The sequence below is a fragment of the Saprolegnia parasitica genome (assembly GCF_000151545.1).
Source record: "Saprolegnia parasitica CBS 223.65 unplaced genomic scaffold supercont2.30, whole genome shotgun sequence".
NCBI classification, from domain to species: domain Eukaryota; phylum Oomycota; class Saprolegniomycetes; order Saprolegniales; family Saprolegniaceae; genus Saprolegnia; species Saprolegnia parasitica.
In genome coordinates this window covers 208,188-226,468 of record NW_012156424.1, presented here as the reverse complement: position 1 = coordinate 226,468, position 18,281 = coordinate 208,188, and the positions used below count along the sequence as shown (strand labels likewise).

General features: G+C 60.3%; 9 protein-coding genes across 9 annotated transcripts in view; 7 read left to right on the top strand and 2 right to left on the bottom strand.

Annotated features, from left to right (window-relative positions):
• The first annotated feature begins 715 nt into the window (after positions 1–715).
• SPRG_07520 (hypothetical protein) lies at positions 716–2,034 on the top strand. Its single transcript, XM_012346657.1, has 6 exons — positions 716–930; positions 981–1,015; positions 1,061–1,293; positions 1,339–1,547; positions 1,591–1,690; positions 1,735–2,034. The coding sequence occupies exons 1-6, from the start codon at positions 806–808 to the stop codon at positions 1,987–1,989; spliced, it is 957 nt and encodes a 318-aa protein (XP_012202047.1). The 5' UTR covers positions 716–805; the 3' UTR covers positions 1,990–2,034.
• A 248-nt stretch (positions 2,035–2,282) lies between these two features.
• SPRG_07519 (hypothetical protein) lies at positions 2,283–2,795 on the bottom strand. The gene has a single exon (XM_012346656.1). It carries the CDS (start codon positions 2,773–2,775, stop codon positions 2,326–2,328), a length of 450 nt encoding a protein of 149 aa, XP_012202046.1. The 5' UTR covers positions 2,776–2,795; the 3' UTR covers positions 2,283–2,325.
• Positions 2,796–3,438: 643 nt separating this feature from the next.
• On the top strand, positions 3,439–4,740 carry SPRG_07518 (hypothetical protein). Its single transcript, XM_012346655.1, has 6 exons — positions 3,439–3,713; positions 3,766–3,936; positions 3,986–4,123; positions 4,172–4,408; positions 4,452–4,531; positions 4,591–4,740. The coding sequence occupies exons 1-6, from the start codon at positions 3,444–3,446 to the stop codon at positions 4,670–4,672; spliced, it is 978 nt and encodes a 325-aa protein (XP_012202045.1). The 5' UTR covers positions 3,439–3,443; the 3' UTR covers positions 4,673–4,740.
• SPRG_07517 (hypothetical protein) lies at positions 4,686–9,631 on the bottom strand. The gene is made up of 2 exons (XM_012346654.1): positions 9,536–9,631; positions 4,686–9,435 (listed from the first exon to the last, which is right to left on the bottom strand). Exons 1-2 carry the CDS (start codon positions 9,549–9,551, stop codon positions 4,736–4,738), a joined length of 4,716 nt encoding a protein of 1,571 aa, XP_012202044.1. The 5' UTR covers positions 9,552–9,631; the 3' UTR covers positions 4,686–4,735.
• A 247-nt stretch (positions 9,632–9,878) lies between these two features.
• On the top strand, positions 9,879–10,857 carry SPRG_07516 (hypothetical protein). Its single transcript, XM_012346653.1, has 4 exons — positions 9,879–9,966; positions 10,013–10,167; positions 10,218–10,557; positions 10,605–10,857. The coding sequence occupies exons 1-4, from the start codon at positions 9,910–9,912 to the stop codon at positions 10,824–10,826; spliced, it is 774 nt and encodes a 257-aa protein (XP_012202043.1). The 5' UTR covers positions 9,879–9,909; the 3' UTR covers positions 10,827–10,857.
• Positions 10,858–11,087: 230 nt separating this feature from the next.
• On the top strand, positions 11,088–12,635 carry SPRG_07515 (hypothetical protein; the record flags this gene model as incomplete). The annotated part of the gene is made up of 2 exons (XM_012346652.1): positions 11,088–11,577; positions 11,617–12,635. 2 exons carry the CDS (start codon positions 11,088–11,090, stop codon positions 12,633–12,635), a joined length of 1,509 nt encoding a protein of 502 aa, XP_012202042.1.
• A 280-nt stretch (positions 12,636–12,915) lies between these two features.
• SPRG_07514 (hypothetical protein) lies at positions 12,916–14,444 on the top strand. The gene is made up of 2 exons (XM_012346651.1): positions 12,916–13,749; positions 13,812–14,444. The coding sequence occupies exons 1-2, from the start codon at positions 12,931–12,933 to the stop codon at positions 14,367–14,369; spliced, it is 1,377 nt and encodes a 458-aa protein (XP_012202041.1). The 5' UTR covers positions 12,916–12,930; the 3' UTR covers positions 14,370–14,444.
• Positions 14,445–14,882: 438 nt separating this feature from the next.
• On the top strand, positions 14,883–15,720 carry SPRG_07513 (hypothetical protein; the record flags this gene model as incomplete). Its single annotated transcript, XM_012346650.1, has 1 exon — positions 14,883–15,720. A coding segment is annotated over one exon (838 nt), but the record flags the coding sequence as incomplete, so codon positions are not given.
• Positions 15,721–16,290: 570 nt separating this feature from the next.
• The window catches only part of SPRG_22200 (hypothetical protein), a gene marked incomplete at both ends in the record, with an annotated part of 3,058 nt that continues 1,067 nt past the window's right edge, over positions 16,291–18,281 (top strand). Inside the window, 6 exons of the mRNA XM_012346728.1 lie at positions 16,291–16,553; positions 16,607–17,090; positions 17,151–17,450; positions 17,493–17,720; positions 17,775–17,861; positions 17,905–18,248. Coding sequence (XP_012202118.1) covers positions 16,291–16,553; positions 16,607–17,090; positions 17,151–17,450; positions 17,493–17,720; positions 17,775–17,861; positions 17,905–18,248 — 1,706 coding nt within the window. The remainder of the gene's footprint in view (positions 16,554–16,606; positions 17,091–17,150; positions 17,451–17,492; positions 17,721–17,774; positions 17,862–17,904; positions 18,249–18,281) is intronic.

The window sequence follows — 18,281 nt, the reverse complement described above, 5'->3', positions numbered from 1 at the left end:
TCGTGCGTATCGTGCTGCTCTCGAGGAAGCGCGCGATGCTCAACGACCAGCGCGCATTGGCTAAGGAGAAGGGCACGCCGCTCCGCCCGTCGTGCTCCGTACGACAGAGTCGACCGATTTCGTTTGGCTGATCGAGATATGCCATAGAGCTTGGCGCGTCATCGTTTCTTCCGCGTGCCAAGACGATCGCGATCCCACACATATATATACCTCTCGCAACCTTGATTGGACTGCCGGCGTTGGAGGGTTCAAGGCCTCGCTGGCAGCGACCGAGGCCAGTGGTGCAGCGAGTCGCTCGTTGCACATATACCACTCTCACCGCTGCTCTCTCTCTCGTTCGTTACGCGTGCACATCCCGCTTAAGACCAGCTTCATACATCCTTCATGGCACGCCATTGCCTTCAACCATCGGCGCACCTACGGTACCATCCCATGATGGTCCAACCACGCAGCTCAGGGCAAGCCCTCGTCGCTCGGCCATGGTGCACGTGCGTGTGGCGCTTCTTCGTTCGACGTATCGGCTACGTGGCGCGATGATTATACTGCCACGCACGTCGCGGTGTGACCCAAGCTGGTCACTGACGCGCGTGCGTCACGTGCCGCACGTTGAAGCTGCGCCAGGCTACTACTCGTCAAGTGTGAGCTTCGGCCATCGAAGCCAGAAAGTGCGTTTCGAAAGGCCACAAAATTCGAAGGTCGAGCTTCATTTTGGAATCCGACGTGGAGATGCACCTCGTGGCGACTTCCAAGCTCCTCCTTGACTGCTGGATCGCGCCGTTCGTCGTCTACTTCCAGCGACGGGCGCATGCGCAGCAGTCGTTTGCCCAAGCTGTGCTCTTCCACATCATGCGCCTCTGCACGTCGACGCAGATCCCCCGTGTTCCGCCGCCTCTTCAACCTCTATGGTGTTCTCCAGCGTCTGCTCTACAAGTACATCGCCCATGTCATGGCCTGTCACTCATCTCGATATATGCGCACAGGCCCTTTCACATTGTCGCGACGCCGCGCGTCAAGGGTACTTCGCATGTGCGCTCGCATTGCATCATTCTGCCACGCGTAGGGCTCTGGTACGGGCAGCCCGTCATGCACGACCACATGAAATCGCACGCGACCATCTTGTACATCCACGGCGGCGCGTTTGCTGCGGGCACGGCCGCGACGCAGTCGAACGACCTCATCAAGCCGCTCATCGCTGCGCTCAACACGCAGGATGTGGCGGCCCGCGTCTTTAGCCTCGAGTACGACCTTGCGCCCGAGCGGCAGTTCCCGCACCAGCAGCACCAGGCGCTCGCGGTACGGCCTTTTGTAGCATTCGCTGAATGCGTAATACGACGGTAGGCGTACGAATGGCTGCTGGCCCAAAACTACACCAACATCATCGTCATGGGCGACTCGGCCGGCGGCAACCTCGCGCTGTCGCTCTTGCAAGCCATCGTGCGCCTCGGCCTGCCGCAAGCCGCGGGCGGTATCCTCCTCTCGCCGTGGGTCGACCTCACGATGACGCACACGTCGTACGAGCGCAACGAGACGACCGACTACATTGCCAAGTACGAGCACAGCGTAGGCAAACGATCTCAGCAGTGCGCGTAGGTCGGGCGCGCTCACGGCCCGGGCGGCGTACGTGACGGAGGACAACATTGAGAAGGCGTCGCCCGGCTTGCAGTCGATGGAGGGCCTCGCCCCCATCATGGTAAACGCGTATCTCTCTCTACTTTCAATGACGCGTGGCTGTAGGTGGTGTATGGCGGCGGCGAAATCCTCGCCGACGAGATCGCGGCCATGGTCGACTCGGCCAAGAGTGCCAAGGTGCCGGTCCACGAGATCTACCACCCGTCGCTCTGCCATGTGTACCCGATGGTGCTCAAGAACTCGGAGCATGCGAACGAAGCGTTCGAGGGCATGGCCCAGTTCATTACGGGCGCGACGCAGCCATCCCTCGAGATTCAAGTCACCGAGTCGACCGAGCACGCGCATATCTTGTGTGCCTAGTCGACCTTTTGTACGATTGCATGTCCCTCCTTGTTAATCTGAAACAAAGTACTACGTGTGCGTCGTGGTATGTGCAACGACGACGCCAGCGGACGGGACCGAGACCTGGAGGCATGCGTTGCTACAAGGAATCTTGCGACCTGCAGCGCGTCAAGTGCATCGGACGTACGCTGACCTTGGCCCCTTTGGCATGATGGAAAGCTGCCATCTCTACATCAATCCCCGAAGGCGCATGGAGCCCCCGACTGCCGGCCGCAGGATCGAACGAGCGGTCCTGCATCTCGACTATGAACTTGGTCATTGAAACAAAATGAATGCATTAACAAGTGGAGAGCTCTAGTCGAGCGTGAGGTTGCGGTACGACGTGCCGCTCTCGAGCATCTCCTTCTTGGTCGAGTAGCCGTAAATGATCGAGCCGACGCCATAGACAATCGTGAGGATGCCAACGACGAGGCCAAAAATCGTGTCGAGGCTGAGCGTGAGGAAGCCGAGGAAGATGAGGTAGAAGCCCGAGCCGACGAAGCCTGTGAGGAGGCCGAACCACTCGAGGGGCAGGCGCGCGCCAAAGGCGGCGGCCATGAGGAGGCAGTGGCTGAGCACGATCTGGTAGCAGTGCAGCACGACGCGCGCGACCGAGCCGCGGATCTCACCCGACGTCTTGAACGGGTAGTCGTCGTTCGCGATGAGCCAGACGGCGGCCACCGTGTTGAGGAGGCCAAAGATCGACATGAAGACCTGGTGGACCTTCATGGCCGTGATCGTGCAGCAAAGAAACTTCTTGGCCATGGCGGCGGAAAATCGGAAATGCATCCGTGGTCACGCTCGCGCGGGCCATTGCCGTATCCAGTACCTCGCCAGCTGGCAGGGCTTCAAGGAATGCGCATGCGAAGAGTTTGCCTCGAATTATGTGAGTGAATTTCGCCCTCGACACGCAGCGAGGTGATAGGGACGTCGTGGCCAAGCGATGCGACCGCCGCCTTTGTCGCCGCCAGTAGCAATAGCAAGGAAATTCCCACGGCGAGGTGCAACAGAGGCAGGATCATCATGTCAGCCTCGATGGAAGACGCAGTGGGAGCGGTCTTGGCTTCAAGGAATACCGAGTCTCGGCGTTCGTACATGCAAGGGTCCATAAGCAGATTATTGACCCTTGGTACACGGTACAGACGGATCGATCAAGCGCTTGCAGAACCGATAGTAGCTTCTTTGCTCGTGCCCTTCTTCTGCACGCAGCTGCGCCTTACACGAGGGAGGATGGCCGAGCCGCTAAAGCTCGACGATGCGAGCATCTTCGTAGCGCAATTCGGTAGGCCTCGGTATTACGACGCTTGCGTAGCTCAGTACGAGCGATGATGCTAGAACCGCCAGTGCTACCCCCGGAACAGGATGATGATGTCAACATCGTCAGGGTGGTCATCCGGATATGACAGAGGCGTCCGGATGAGGGATGGAATCGAATGTGGGCCGACGGCAGCGTCGCTGAGCTGGCGCGGCTCCGGGGCGTGCTCGCCCGGGCGCCGAGCCTTGCGCCGACGCATGCGAGCGCCAACTTGCGCGTGAACAAGTGGGACTCGCTCGTGCTCGACTCGGAGATCCTCGCGCTCATGAAGCACCCGATCAAGAGCATGTTTGCGCTCTTCCAGCCCGGCTTGATGGAGAAGTACCAGCCCGAGATCGATGGCGTCACGTACGCGATGCTCTTTGCGCTCTCCGTGGGCATGCACCAGGTACTACATCCATCCATCGTGCTCTCGGCGCTCCGACATGCTGTATGTGCAGCCAACGCCGGGCATGAAGCTCCAGAACCTCCAGTTCGCCAAAGAGTGCTTGACTTGGAAGAAGACACTGCCGCTCTTCCTCCTCTCGGTGGGTCTACCGTATGCATGGAATCGCATCCATCGCGCGCTCTTGAGCTACCGCTGGCGCGAAGACCGGTCGACCGAGGCCGAGGTGCGCGCACTTGCTCTACCGCTGCACCTTTTTCCATGCGTTTGTTTAGGACCAATACCAGCACTTTTTGAACCTCGTGCACCGCGTGAGCACGGTCGCGTCGATCTTGAAGCTCGCGAACCACCTCGCGTTCTGGAAGCAGGGCGAGTACCGCAGCGTGCCCGAGCGCCTCGTGGGCATGAAGCTCGTAACACGATGCGCGCCTTTGTGAGGAAGCTCTCACTGCGACCTGTAGGCGCCGCTCACGCGCTCGGTAGCGCCGCGCGCCATAACGTTCGAGTACATGAACCGGCAGCTGGTCTGGGACGGCTTTGTCGAGTTTTGCTACTTTGCGCTGCCGCTCATTAACTGGCAGCGTGCCGGGCTTTGGCTCAAGCAGCGCGGAAAGCAGCTTCTCGGCCCTGACGTTAATAGCGACGACCACGCCAGCGGCGTCGGCCCTTGCGCCCTCTGCAACGCCACGCCGGCCAAGGTGCGACCCATCTCTCTTGACATCTCTCAGGATATGTGGGTAGACGCCGTACATTACGACGTGTGGCCACCAATACTGCTACTACTGCCTCCAAACGGCCGTCGCAACCGACCCGACCTTTGTGTACTATGGCGCTGCGTCGTACTACATTGGATTTTGGGCTGAGCGGTGGATGTGTGTAGGTGTGCGACGTGCGGCGATGTCTTTGACGCATCCGAGCGGCTCTCGGCGGCGCACGTTTCGCCTGCGCTGCTGCACATGTAAAACCAGTCGTCGTACACGAGTAGGCACCATATATGATGTCGCAAGGCGTCGAAAAACGAGTCATCAACTACAACTGTTCCTAGTACCGGCGCTCTTGGTAGGGCGGGCCGGCATGGTGGTGGTGGGGCGGCGCCTGGTGGTGCGGCGGCGGCGGGCGGCCATAGTCGGCGTACCGCGGACCACCGCTGTTGCCTCCGTGCGGATGGTAGCTGCTCGCGCCGTGCGCGCCGTGATGCCCACTGCTGTAGCTCGACGTGCGCGGCGCAGGCTCACCCGAACGGCTATTGCTGCTGTAGCTCGACGGGCGCGACGGCTCGGCGGCACGACTGCCCGAGCCCGACGCGTAGTTGCTCGTGCGCGGCTTGGACTTTGGCGGCGCGAGCGCCGTCTTCTTGAAAAATGCAAGCGCGTGCGCGAGTGATGGCTGGACGGACGAGTTGACCGAGCCAAAGAAGCGGAAGCCGTTGGCGCGGACCTCCATGTTCCACGTCCGCGCCGTCGTGCGCGCGACAAACGTAACGGAGAAGCAACCCGGGTACTCTCTGAACGGGTGGATCGCATACGGATGCGCTTGGGGTCGGCCTTCTTCTCGGCAAGGAGCGCCTCACCGATGTCGTGGGCGTCTTCGTTGCGGTAGTTCTTGTGGTGCACGACCTCGTCAACAAGCGTGTTCATCGGGTCAATGAGCCGCGCAATCATCTCGTCAATCGACTCGTACGTCTCGTCCTTGACGATGAGCTTGGCACCGAGGCGACCTTCGGACGGCTTGTCCTTCTCGAGCACGTCGAAGTGGCGGTACACACCGTCCAGCACCTTCCACGTCAGCGTCAAGTGGTCGACGTTCTCGCGCGCGGGGCGAAGCACAACGTCACCGACCGGGAGTGTCTTGAGCTTGGCGATCGCTTGCTTCATGTTGACGTTGTGGAAGACGGGATGGATGATCTGGCGGCGCTTGCGCTGGGACTTTTTCTGAATGCGCGTGTTGTCGTACGACTTTTCCTCCTCGGGGCGCGGGAGCTCGTTCACGAGCAAGTCGTACCGGTTCTGGCTGTCCTTGATGATCTTGTCGACGTTCACGGCGCGCGGGAACGACCCGCGGTTAAAGATCTCTTCCGTCATCATGACAATCGACCGCTGGTCGCAGGCCAGGCTCAAGTGGTACCGGTTGTAGTCCTGGACAAAGTCCATGATCTTGGCGTTCACTTGCATGCCGCGCGGGAACCCGTTGATGCGCAAGTACTCGTTGCCGCGCTCCGTCATGTAGTCGGGCAGATGCTCCTTCTTGAGCTGCGCCTTGATGTTCGAGTGCAGCGAAACAACGACCATCTGATCGCCTGCCATCTTGATAAGGCGGCACGGCACGACCATACCAATGCGGAGCGTCTCGCGCGTCTCGTTGTGAAGGAGGTAAAAGAGGTCCAGTTGCACCGGGTCCTTGTACTTGTCACGCGGGTCAAAGTACGGGTACCGCAGCTCGCGCTTGATGTGCTCGAGCGTCAAAAGCTTCGGACCCTTCTGCTGCAGTTCGAGCCGGTTGGCATACGCGGGCAAGTCGAGGTCCGCAAGAGAGTCCTGGATCTCGACGTCCGAGAGACGCTCGTTCTTCTTCGACGTGCTCGCCGGGCGCTTGGCGTTGGCATTCTTGATCGCAGTTGCCGACTGGAACATCGTGTCTTCGACCGCGTACGAGTACTGATCCGGGTCGTACAAATCCATTGTCGTGTTGTTGTTGGCGTCACCGCACATCTTGACCGCCATGTAGTAGCTCTCGGGATGGATGCGTGTGTCGTCGAGTGAGTTGAGTGGCGACTCCTTGAGCGCATCGCGCTCGCGGATGCGGATAAAACCCGCGCAGTTGCGGTACACGACGGGGCCCGACACCATCTTGAGCAAGTCCTGGCGCTTCTCGAGATACCCCGCTGCCTTGATCTTCTCAATGAGCGCCAAAGCCTTGATCGGACCGAGACCCGAGACGAACTGCAGCACGTACGACGCGTGCGCATAGTTGGCCACGTAGTTGATGTCGACGCCGACCTTGTTGACGGTCTGGGTAAAGATGCGCTCATACTCTTTTACGAGGAGATCCTTGTTGACGTGACTCTGGAACAAATCGACGTTGAGGTACAGAAGCTCACGACCGCGACCCGGCTCATTCTGCGCAACAAAGCCCCACATGGAGCTGAGCTCCGCGAGCGGGTTGCGCAAATAGCGCGCGAGCCCGATCGCAGCACGCATACCCGTCGACTCTTCCGGAAACTCGGCCTCGGCGCGCTTCGACTTGCTGTACATGCGCGCGACGTCGTCCTTGAGGAACGTCACGTGGAGGTACTCGCGCGGTTCACTGGCATCGGCACGATGGACTTTGTTGCGGACCGAGTCGACGAGCTCGCCCATGTCCATGCACTTCAGGCCGCCGCTCGTGTTGATAACAACCGCCGACGTGCGCGCGTGCTCTTCCAAGAACGTCGTGAGCACGGTCTGGAGCGACTCGAGGCACGTTGCCGTCAAGCACCGGCCCTGGACCTTGTCGACGAGCTCTCCGTTCTCGTCGAGTGCCACAATGTAGGCAACGGCCTCCGGATCTTCGTCGTCGACGTAGATACCGATGAGGCGCGGGTCCTCGCCCTCGTGAGCTTCGAACGGCCGGACCATGACGCGCTTCCGCATGGCGTCGCCGCATCGACGCAGCACAACATCTTGGGCCGAAAGCCGCCACTCCTGGCGCAGCTCTTCCTGGAGCGACGGGATCAAGAACGCTCCGACGGCCTCGGCGAGAATGTCGCGGCGGTGGCTCTGCCACTCACTGCTGTCACCCGGCGCGAGGTAGATCTGCTCGAGGCTCTCAATCAAGACGAGGTGGTCCACCGCGACGTGCGCCGTCACAAAGCCTTCTTTTTCAGCCTTCTCGACCCGCATGTACAAATCCGTCCCAAAGACGTCCAGCGCCGCCATGCCTTCGAGATACTGGAGGCCGTGGCAGTAGTGAAACTCGTCGATTTCCTCGACGCCCTTCTTGGTCGTGAGCGTCGTAAGCGCGGCGAAGCGGTGGAAGAGGTCACGCATGCGCTGGCGCACGTTCGGGTCTGACGCGACTTGGTACGCCGCGACGTGGCGCGCGCCCTTGAGAACGTCCGGAATCGTCGGAAACTCGTTCGAGAGGTACGTCATGCAAATGTCACCGAGACTGGCCGTCGGCGTTGGCACCTGGCCTTCGCCGTCCGTCAAGATGCCCGCCAAGACGCCGCCAAGGACAGTCGCGCTCATCGTGAACTGCGCGGCGAGGCCCTTGAGGCCAGCCTTGACGCACACGTTGTAGAACGTCCGTCGACCAGGGCGCTTGAGGCCCGCCGCGTTGTTCTTGTCGCGAACGTCTAGCGTCGAAAACGCGAGCGAGAGATCGGCCAAGTGCTTCTCTTCGGGGCTGCGCACGACATGCTGGTAGCACTTGCGCACGGCGGTACTCTCACGCGCCTCGCTCGCGTCAATGGCGTTTTGCATACCGACCTGCAGCGCCGCCCGCTTCCGCTGAAGCTTGTCGTACTTGACGTCGAGGTCTTGGATAAGGTACAAATGCTCGCTGTGAAGCCCCGCGGTCTTCCAGTACTCCTTGCAGTAGCGCTGGACAAACGCCGGCTCCAGCTTGTCTTCGTGGTAGAAGCGCAGGACGTTATCGATCGCAGTCACAAGGTTACCGCGCACACCGCGCTGGCCCGTGTACTTTGCCTCGAGCTTCTTCAAGACGCTATCAACCATCCACTCGGCTTCCTCTGCGCGCTCTTCGGGGTCCGGGAACCGCCGCTGCGCAAACATCTGGATGTAGCGCTCGGGCTCGTCGCGCTCGCGGACAGCCGCGTCGTTGGCCGTCATGTGGAACTCCTTCAAGACACTGGGCTCGTACTTGTCAATCAAGATCGCGCGCTTGTCCTTCTCGGCCGACTCTTGCGTAATGTGGCCCCGCGTTGCCTCCAAGAAGGCCTCAGCGTCACCAAAGAGCTCTTCGGCTTCGTCGAGCTGGTACAAAGACGGACCTTGGGCGATCTCCATCGACTGGCGCGGCTTCTTGATGGGGCGGTGGCCCGTCTTTTGACGCCCGCTGCCATCCTCGTCTTCCGACACGATGAAGCCATCATCACTGTCGTACTCGGCCTCGTCGCCGTACCCGTCACCCTTGCGCGCCGGCGCAGCATCTTCGTCGTCGTCCGAGGCACCAAACATGTCTTTGGACATGTCGGCGTTGATCTTCTCGGCCTTCTTCTTCACCTTCTTGGACGCCTTCTTAACCGAGCCATCCGAGTCGAAGTCGCCGCCATCGCTGTAGGAACGGTCGCGGTTCTTCTTGATACCCAAGTTCTCTTGAATGAGATCAATGTCATCGTCGTCCAGGTCGTCGTCGTCGCGGCCTTGGCGCAAGCGCGAGCGCTTCTTGTCCTTCTTCTTCTTGCGCTTGCGATGACCCCGGCCTTCGTCTTCATCGCTCTCGTCGTCGTCGCCGACGACGAAGCCATCGTTGACGTACGTGTTGTCTTCTTCGACGTCCTCTTCCTCGGACGAGTCGATCTCCTTCCCGTCGTCATCGCTCTCGGACGCTTCCTCTTCAACAAAGGCATTCTTCTTGCGGGGCTTCTCGTCGTCGCTGTCCATGACGCGGCTCTTCTTGGCCGTCTTGGTCTTGCCCTTCTTGTCCAGCTTGCGCTTCTTCGAGCCGGCCTCGGCCTTCATCTCCGACTCGGATTCCGACTCGGACACGGCCGGGGAGTTCTCATCTACCGAGAGCAGCATGGGCGTCTGGAAGCGTTCCATCGCGCAAAGATCCTCGGTAGATGGAGCGCTCCATCTACCGGCCTCTTCCTCGCTCGCGCTTACCTTCGGACGATGGCATCGTGGGTTGGTCTGCTGCTCCGGATCACTGGACTTCCAACCCCACAGGTTTCGCTGTGCGGGGCTTCACCCAATTCCAAATTTATTCAATTAGGATATATCCTATTTTTACACGCAGCTTTCGGCTTTTTCGGGCTTCGCGTAGGCAAAAATGGCGCGAAAGCCTAGACTCAATGTGGATTTGTATCGTGATTTATTGCCAACGGCGTCGACGACATACAAACACCAAGCGAAGTCACCACCGTGTGTAATAAAATACATGCATTTTATTGCGCTGCGCAAGATCGCGACAACATTCGGACCATCACTGGCCACATCACAAAGGAACCCGCGACCGCATCATCACAAGAGTACCTGCCATGAGCATGGAAGACACAGACGCCCAGCGCGTAGCTTGGGAGGCCGAGCAGACAGAGGTACGCTGGCGTGGGCTACGTATCTCATGACTCATCCTGGCCATAGATGAAGTGCGCGATGAACATGACGAGCTCCGTGGATGAGAGCCGCCTCGCCCGCATCGGCGGCGTCGACATCTCGTTCCTTAAGGGAACCAATGACGCCTGCGCGACCCTTGTTGTCCTCTCGTATCCCGACCTTAAAGTGCTCTGTGAAGCCTCGTACGGTCTTTCACGCGTGGCGTCAATGGGCGATTTACCTCTCGCACTAGTTGCTACACGAACCTGACACTGCCATACATCCCAACGTTCCTTGGCTTTCGTGAGCTACCGGCGCTCCTGCCACTCTTCGATATGATCCCAGAGGACCTTCAGCCGCAACTCGTCTTTGTCGATGGCAATGGGCGACTGCATCCTCGCGGCTTTGGCATCGCGTCGCACTTGGGCGTGGTCAAGGCGCTGCCAACGATCGGCGTTGCCAAGACGTTTCTCAACGTCGATGGCCTCGCCAAGTCCCACATCCGCGCGCTCGTCGAGGACGCCAAGGCGATCCAGCGCGGCGACGCCAGCAAAGACGACGTTATCGTGCCGCTGCGTGGCGAGTCGGGCACGGTACGAACGTGCTGCGTGACCTTGTTTCAGGCTTGCCTCTGGTGTAGGTATGGGGCTCGGCACTGTGCACGAAAGGAATTCAAAACCCCATCTATGTCTCGATCGGCAACCTCATTACGCTCGAGCAAGCCGTCGCGCTCACGCAAGTAACATCGCTGTTCCGTGTGCCCGAGCCAATTCGACAAGCCGACTTGCGGTCGCGCGCCATCATTAGAGCATGGGAAGCCGACGGCGTCGACACGGGTTTCCGCGTGTACACTGGGCCGTAGTGCTTGCGGCCTCGACACGAATATCAAGTCAAGTGGCTTGATACTCTTCACGAAGTTGCGATTCTAGAAATTTCTCGAAAGTCCATCGCGGTATAAAACCAATCAAATCGACGTGCGCCACGATAAAATGGAATTCGGACATTTGACTCCGGGAGGATCCTAATTAGGCCTCAAAGTCCTGGGGGAAGCGCAAAAGACTGGTTCTGTGGATCCCTGCGACGCCTTCATATTGGAAACGGGCGGCAACCGCAGAAGCGCAACATGGACTTGTCTTCGAACGACGCCTCTGCCGAGGAGTGGAAGACCAAGGGCAATGACCTGTACAAGAAGGCCGACTACCGGGGCGCCATTGAGATGTACTCGAAGGCCATCGAGCTCGCGCCGACGACGGCGGCCTTCTACGGAAACCGGGCGGCGGCGTATCTCATGATTGCCAAGCACCACGAAGCGATTGCCGACTCGTCGCGGGCGATTGCCATGGAGCCAACTTTCATTCGCGGCTACCAGCGCAAGGCCAAGGCGCAAGTCGCGCTTGGCGACATTGAGGCCGCCATCAAGACGTACCAGGCGGGCTCGATGAAGGACCCGACGGACGCGACGCTCTTCAACGATCGCCGCGCGGCCGAAATCGCCGCCGACAAGATCTCGCGTGGCCGCGACTACGTCAAGGCGGAGCGCTTCCGCGAAGCCGTGTCGTGCTTTGACAGTGCGCTCCTCACGTGCACGCACGCGAACGACTTGAAGAAGTGGCGTGCCGAGGCGCTCATCGGCTGCGAACGCTACGACGAAGCCTTTGCTGCCCTCACGCAGCTCATGCGGTCCGACTCGGCGTCGCCAGATGTGCTCTACCTTCGCGCCAAGTGCTTGTACTTCCAGGGCGAATTTACGAGCGCCATCAAGCACTTGCAGCAGGCGCTGCGCTCGGACCCGGACAACGGTCGCTTCATGAAGGAAATCAAGCGCATCCGTCAACTCGACTCGCAGAAGGAAGCCGCCAACGACGCTTTCAAGGGTGGTCGCTTCCAGGAAGCCGCGGACGCCTACTCGCAGTGCCTCCTCATCGACCCCGCCAACAAGGCGTACAATGCCAAGCTGCACTGCAACCGCGCCGCGGCCTTGTCGAAGCTCAGCCAAAATGAAGAGGCGATCAAGGATTGCGACAAGGCGATCTACTATGACAGCTCGTACGTCAAGGCGTACATCCGCAAGGCCCAGTGCTTGCGCGACATTGGCGGCAAGGACAACCTCGAACAGGCGCTCCGCGAGTATGAATCGGCTTCCAAGCTCGTTGGCGAAGACACGCAGCGCCAGTATGCGGGCTACATCCGCGAGACGAAGCTCGAGCTCAAGAAGGCCAAGCGGAAAGACTTTTACAAGATTCTGGAGGTCTCGCCGTCGGCTTCGGACGCGGAGATCAAGAAGGCGTACCGCAAGTCGGCGCTCAAGTACCACCCGGATCGTCACTCGAACAAAACGGAAGAGGAACAGAAGGCGGCCGAAACCTCGTTCAAGGACGTCGGCGAGGCCTACGCCGTGCTCTCGGACCCGCAGAAGAAGCAGCGCTACGACTCTGGCGTCGACCTTGACGACCTCGATGGCGACGGCATGGGTGGCATGGGCGGCATGGGTGGCATGAACCCCAACGACATCTTCCAAATGTTCTTCTCTGGCCAAGGCGGCGGCATGGGCGGCGGCGGCTTTGGCGGCATGGGCGGCGGCGGCTTCGGTGGTATGGGCGGCGGCGGTGGCTACGGTGGCCGTGGTCACGGCGGCTTCGGCGGCCAAGGTCAAAGCTTCCACTTTGGCTAGGCTCAATGTAGGTCCGTGTACACTCGTCAATAGAATTTATGTATAGCCTTCTTCTGTCTTTACCTGCGTCGCGTCTTGCATTGCGCATCTCGGAGCGTCAACACAGCATGGAACGGTTGGGTGTTTCTATCCTGGTAGTACATCCGTGCGGATTGGCCAAAATACCTCGCATCTCGCATTGCGATTGATCCGTTTTAGCTAATCCTGTCGTAGGGCGAGGGCGTCGTATCCGGCAATCCGGATATACGGACCAATCGATGGCGGTACGCAGATACGCACTCAGATTGCAGCTCAAATGCCTGCCTCGACTCGCTCGAAGCGCGTCACCGCGCCATCGCCCGACGCGAATAGCGGCAAGACGAAGAAGGTCCAGACCCGCAGCAGCAAAGTGCGCTACAATGGCTGGGAAGTCCCGAGCCACAACTACGAGCTCGACGTCATTGACACAGCGAGCGTCACGCCCGAGCGCTTCTACGCCGAGTACGTGGCGACGCGCCGGCCCGTCGTGCTCCGTGGCTTCATCGCAGACCCGTCGTTCAGTGCGCCAGCCAAGTGGACCAACGAGTACTTGAAGGCCACTGCGGGCGATGCACCGCTCATGGTCGAGGAGCGCAGCTCGCCGTCCGACTCGTTTGGCAAGGGCAACGAGGTGCCCATGACGTTTCGTGCCTTCTTGGACCTCCTCGAGCAGCGCGACATGCTGCACTACCTCACGACGCAGGACGTCGAGGCCGACCCCGAGACCGGTCGCCCCGGTCTCATGGCGCCGTTCATTGCGCAGCTCGCCCACGACTTTCCGCTGACTCCATCGCTCCTCGGGCACCTCGTGCCGCAAAACATCAACGTCTGGATGGGTAATGCGGTCGACGGCTCGACGACCGGGCTGCACCACGACTACCACGACAACTTGTACATTCTGCTGCGCGGGAAGAAGCACTTTCGCCTCTACGCGCCGTCGGACGTCGAAGCCATGTACACGCGCGGCTCGCTTTTGCAAGTGCACGAGAACGGCCGCATCAACTACGAGGGCGAGCCCACGACTGCGTACGGCGCCGACCCGCTCTCGGAGCAAGCTGCCATCGTCGCCAAGACGCAGCGCGACGCCGAGGCGGAGGTAGACTCCCGACTCGCATGACATCATTGACGGCATCGTGCTGATGATGATACATGTATTAGCTCGAAGCCGCGGAAGCCGACCTGGAAAATGGCGTCGACGGCGCGGCTGAGCGTGTGGAGGCTGCAGAGGCCAAGCTGGAAGCCGCCATGGAAGCTGCCATGGATGTCGAATGGGATGAGAACGATAAGGATGGCGACGACGAGGATGAGGACGAAGAGACGGGCGAGGATGAGGAGACGGGCGAGGATGCGGAGGACGTGTTTGAAGATGACCTTGTCGCGCGCCGTGTCGTCGACAAGACGGTCCAATTCCCCATCAACTTTAGCCGCGTCAAGACGTCGCGCCCCGCGGCTGAGCTCGCGGCCGAGTTTCCACTCTTTGCCAGCGCCAAGGCGACAACGTGCGAACTTGGCGTCGGCGATATGCTGTACCTTCCGGCCTCGTGGTTCCACGAAGTGACGTCGTTTACGGTGGACGGTGCGTCGGACAAGGGCCACCTCGCGCTCAACTACTGGTACCACCCACCGGACGTCACGACTGCGTTCTCATCGCCGTACTCGAGCTCGTTCTGGCCCGACGACTTTGCGGCGCGCGGCCTCGCGAAGGCAGACGACTAAGATCTGCTTGTACTTGATTCGATGTGCGTTGCGGGCGAGACTTCTTCTGTCGAGCTCTTCGCATTGGGTTGTGCGACGGATCGCGCCATCACGGTCCACATCGCCACGCTGGCTCTGAGAATATATCCATCCAATGTGTGGACAGATGCGTCATGCTCTACGGTGGCACGCACCATCGCATGTCGCCTGCTATCATTCTATCGCTTTCAACAGAGTCGACGAGGTGGCTTCTCTCACGACGAGGTGGCTTCTATCACGTGGCACTTCATTCTTGAAGCTACGACGGTCTCTTGGTCCGTATGTATGCACGTGGCGCCACGAGGCTCGAGTATCGACTCGCCGAGAGAACGTGTTGATGTGCACACTGTACTCGCTGGCAACGTCACCGGACGAACCGGTCGAAGGAAGCGGGTGAGATTTTTTCGAACCGAAAGGATGTGCAGCGCCGCCTTCCGTGCGCGTGCCATCTCGCCGGCGGCTACGCTCGGCACCTCGCAGATCTCAAGTTGCTAGCATGCGCCGAGGAAAGCAAGTCTTCTCCCTCGCCTTTCCCAATGCGGTCGCGTCGCCCGACGCTGCGTGGATGGAGAAGAGCGAGAGTGCCCTTTGCGTCATCTGCCACTCGCCGTTCCAGCTCTGGACGAAATGGAAGCACCACTGCCGCCTCTGCGGCCGCCTCGTCTGCGCATCCTGCTCGCCCCACCGCGCCTACATTGACAAGGCGTCCAAGCGCACGTGCCGCCTTTGCGGCGACGTGCTGCACATGCTGCAGGCGCTCGGCGACGCCCGCGTGCACAGCAAGGCGGGCAAGCCATCGCCGTTGTTCTTTCAGCAGCCGCACCCGGCCGACGAGTACAGCACGATCATGGCCATCTCGCACGCCGCGCTGCGCTCGGACCTCTGCTACATCATCTCGGCGTCGTGGCTAAGTCGGTGGCTGGCGTATGTGACGGCGGGTGGCGACCACCCAGGCGCGATCGCCAACCACTCGCTACTCTCGTTCCACCGCGGCCAGCTCTTGCCGAAACCTGACTTGCCGTTAGGTGCCTACCATACCATCCACCCGGACGTGTGGAAGGTGTTTCAGCACTACTACGGCGGCGGGCCATCGATCTCGGTCGTCGGCACCTCGAAAGCGTGGAACATTCATTTGCGCCCGACCGAGGTTTTTGGCCACTGCTGGTTCCCCATGGACGACGACGACAACGACGGCGTACACGAACGCCCGAGCGTGATCCTTCGGCACCTCGTGGTGACACCGCCTTTGCTTGTCGTGCCGTCGACGCTCGCTGCGCGCTACCACAAGGCGCCGTGTCGCCCGCGGGACCTGGATTCCCTCCCAACGCCGTAGCATCACGGCATCGTCGTTGTACTATCTGTCTATATGTTCCGACGCGTCATCGTCGCCGTCGTTCTAGTATATCGGATCGTTCGATTGCGTTTTATCGGCTCCAAGAATGGATCTACCCCTCGTCCCATCATCGCCCAGCATCTCTTCCTCGTCGTCTCTGGAATCCGAGGTCGGATAACTTGTCAAAACTATTTTAGCAAGATATACGAGGTCGGATTGTGTCGATAACTATCCAGCACCAACACCAGATCGGATAGATGTTTATGAGAATCCGAGGTCGGATGTTGCTTTGCTTGATGTGCTAACGGAGGCCGCTCGGCGTTTTACTTTGTTTCACGCGCTCTCGTGATGGATGCGTCGTGCGCTTGCACAGACGCACGCGAGTTCGATCCGTGTGGCTTGTTCGCCCCCTAGGATGCGACCAAAGCCGATTTAGCGCTGTAGCACCCGACGGGTCGGGCTCACTGGAGGGCTTGCAATCGTTGACTCGCCGATGGAATCTCCGACATGCGTTGCCGGTCTCGGTACAGGTCGGGGGGCTGCCCTTTCTCTATCTTTTGAAACGTCAACATGCACGTGGCCGTCCGTACGCACGCCGAGCATGCGATCCTCCGGCGCATCTACGAGCAGCGACTCGTCGCGATCGACAAGTGTCGCGACCGACTCCTCCAGCAGGCGCGTGTGCACGAAGAGACAGTCAGCAACATGCGCAACTACGTGGCGACGTCGCTCCAGAGCCTGTACCGCGGCTGGAAAGGGCGGGTCGTGGCCTCCGACGTGCGTCGACGGCACTTTGCTGCGATCGAGATCCAGCGCGTCGCCCGCGGCCTCTTGTACGTCGCTCGATCGTGATGATGCTATAAGGGACGGACTCGGTTCGTACTAGGGGACGCCGGGCGGCACAGCGCGAGCGGCGAAAGCAAAACATGGTGCTCCAGAGCCCGTGGGCCATGAAGCAGCTGTTGGAGCGAAGCAAGCTCGTGCGCACGGTCGGGAGCTGGCAAGAGTGGTGCGACCCGTGGACCAGCGAGTTTTTCTACTTTGAAATGTACACGCAAGACTCGCAGTGGCAGCCGCCATCGCCGTACAATGCGTTCTTGTGCTGCGACTGGGCGGATTGCGGCTTCGTGGCGGCGACAATGCACGAGATCCACGAACACAAGCGCAGCGAGCACAAGTGGTACTGCGACGTCTGCCAAGCGCGGAACGTCGGGTACTCGTTTCCAATCTGTCCCTACTGTGCCGTGTGCGTGACGACGCCAGACATCATTGCCGCCAACGACTGGCCACTCGCGACGCGTCGAGCGTCGACACTGACGGTGCCCGACGCGCCGCCAATCGTGGTGCCGCTCAAGCGACACAACACCCCGGTAGCCAACGCCTCGATAGAATACGAGCTTTGCCACGGACTACTTAAGTATATGAGCTAGGTGCAACGGGCCGCGGCACGCCCGAAAACCGCGTCCATGGAGCCGCCCCGCGATACAATCGACGCAACGGGGCTCCTCGTCGCGACGACGGCCATTCGCCCGTGCGACTCGACGGCGTTCGACCATATCATGTGGCTCAGCGCCTTCCATGGCGTTGCAACAGCGTTTGCGAAAGCGCAGTATCCGAGCGGCAGTCTCTACGTCGGCGACTTTGCCGACGGTGCGTTCCACGGGTGGGGCGAGTACTACTACGCCAACGGCGACCAATACCGCGGTCAATGGACCAACGGCTATCGCCACGTACTCTTCCCACGCGATGTTTCGGTGTAGAATTAGATGTAGGGATTTGGGCTCTGGGAAAGCGTGTGCGGGAAAACCTACAAGGGCCAATGGCGCGACGGCGTCAAGCACGGCGTCGGGCTCCTGACGTTTCCAAACGGCGAGACGTACGAGGGCGAGTGGGCAGCCGGTGAGATCCACGGCCGCGGCGTGCACTCGAGTGCGAACGGAGACGTCTACGTTGGCGCATGGGACCACGGCGTTCACCACGGCTTTGGATCGCTCACCAAGGTAGTTGGAATTCTTCTTCGATCTGCATCCCAACACTTAACGATCTGTTTGCAGGCGAATGGCAACGCGTACCGGGGTACGTTTGTGCACGGGCATGCGGACGGCGTCGGGATTCTCACGGCCGACGGCGAAGTCTACAAGGTACACTTGACACGGTGCAGCCTTTTTTTAACGTTCCGAGCAGGGCCACTGGGTGCGCGATGTGCGCGACGGTCGCGGCGTCTGCTTTTACGCCAACGGCAGCATCTACTCTGGGATGTGGGCCAACGACATGTGCGACGGCGCCGGCGTCTTTGTCTCGGCGACCGGCGAAAAGTTCGTCGGCCATTGGCGCCGCAACCTCAAGCACGGCCGCGGGCGCTACATCTTTGCCAACGGCGACATCTTCGACGGCACTTTCCACGACAACGTCGCAAGCGGTCTCAGTGTTTACCGCCATTTCGCGACCGGCGACGTGTACACGGGCCCGTTTGCTTGTGACAAATACCACGGACACAATGGCGTGTACGCGTGGGCGTCCGGCACGCTGTACGAAGGCGGCTTCGTCGACGGACACATTCA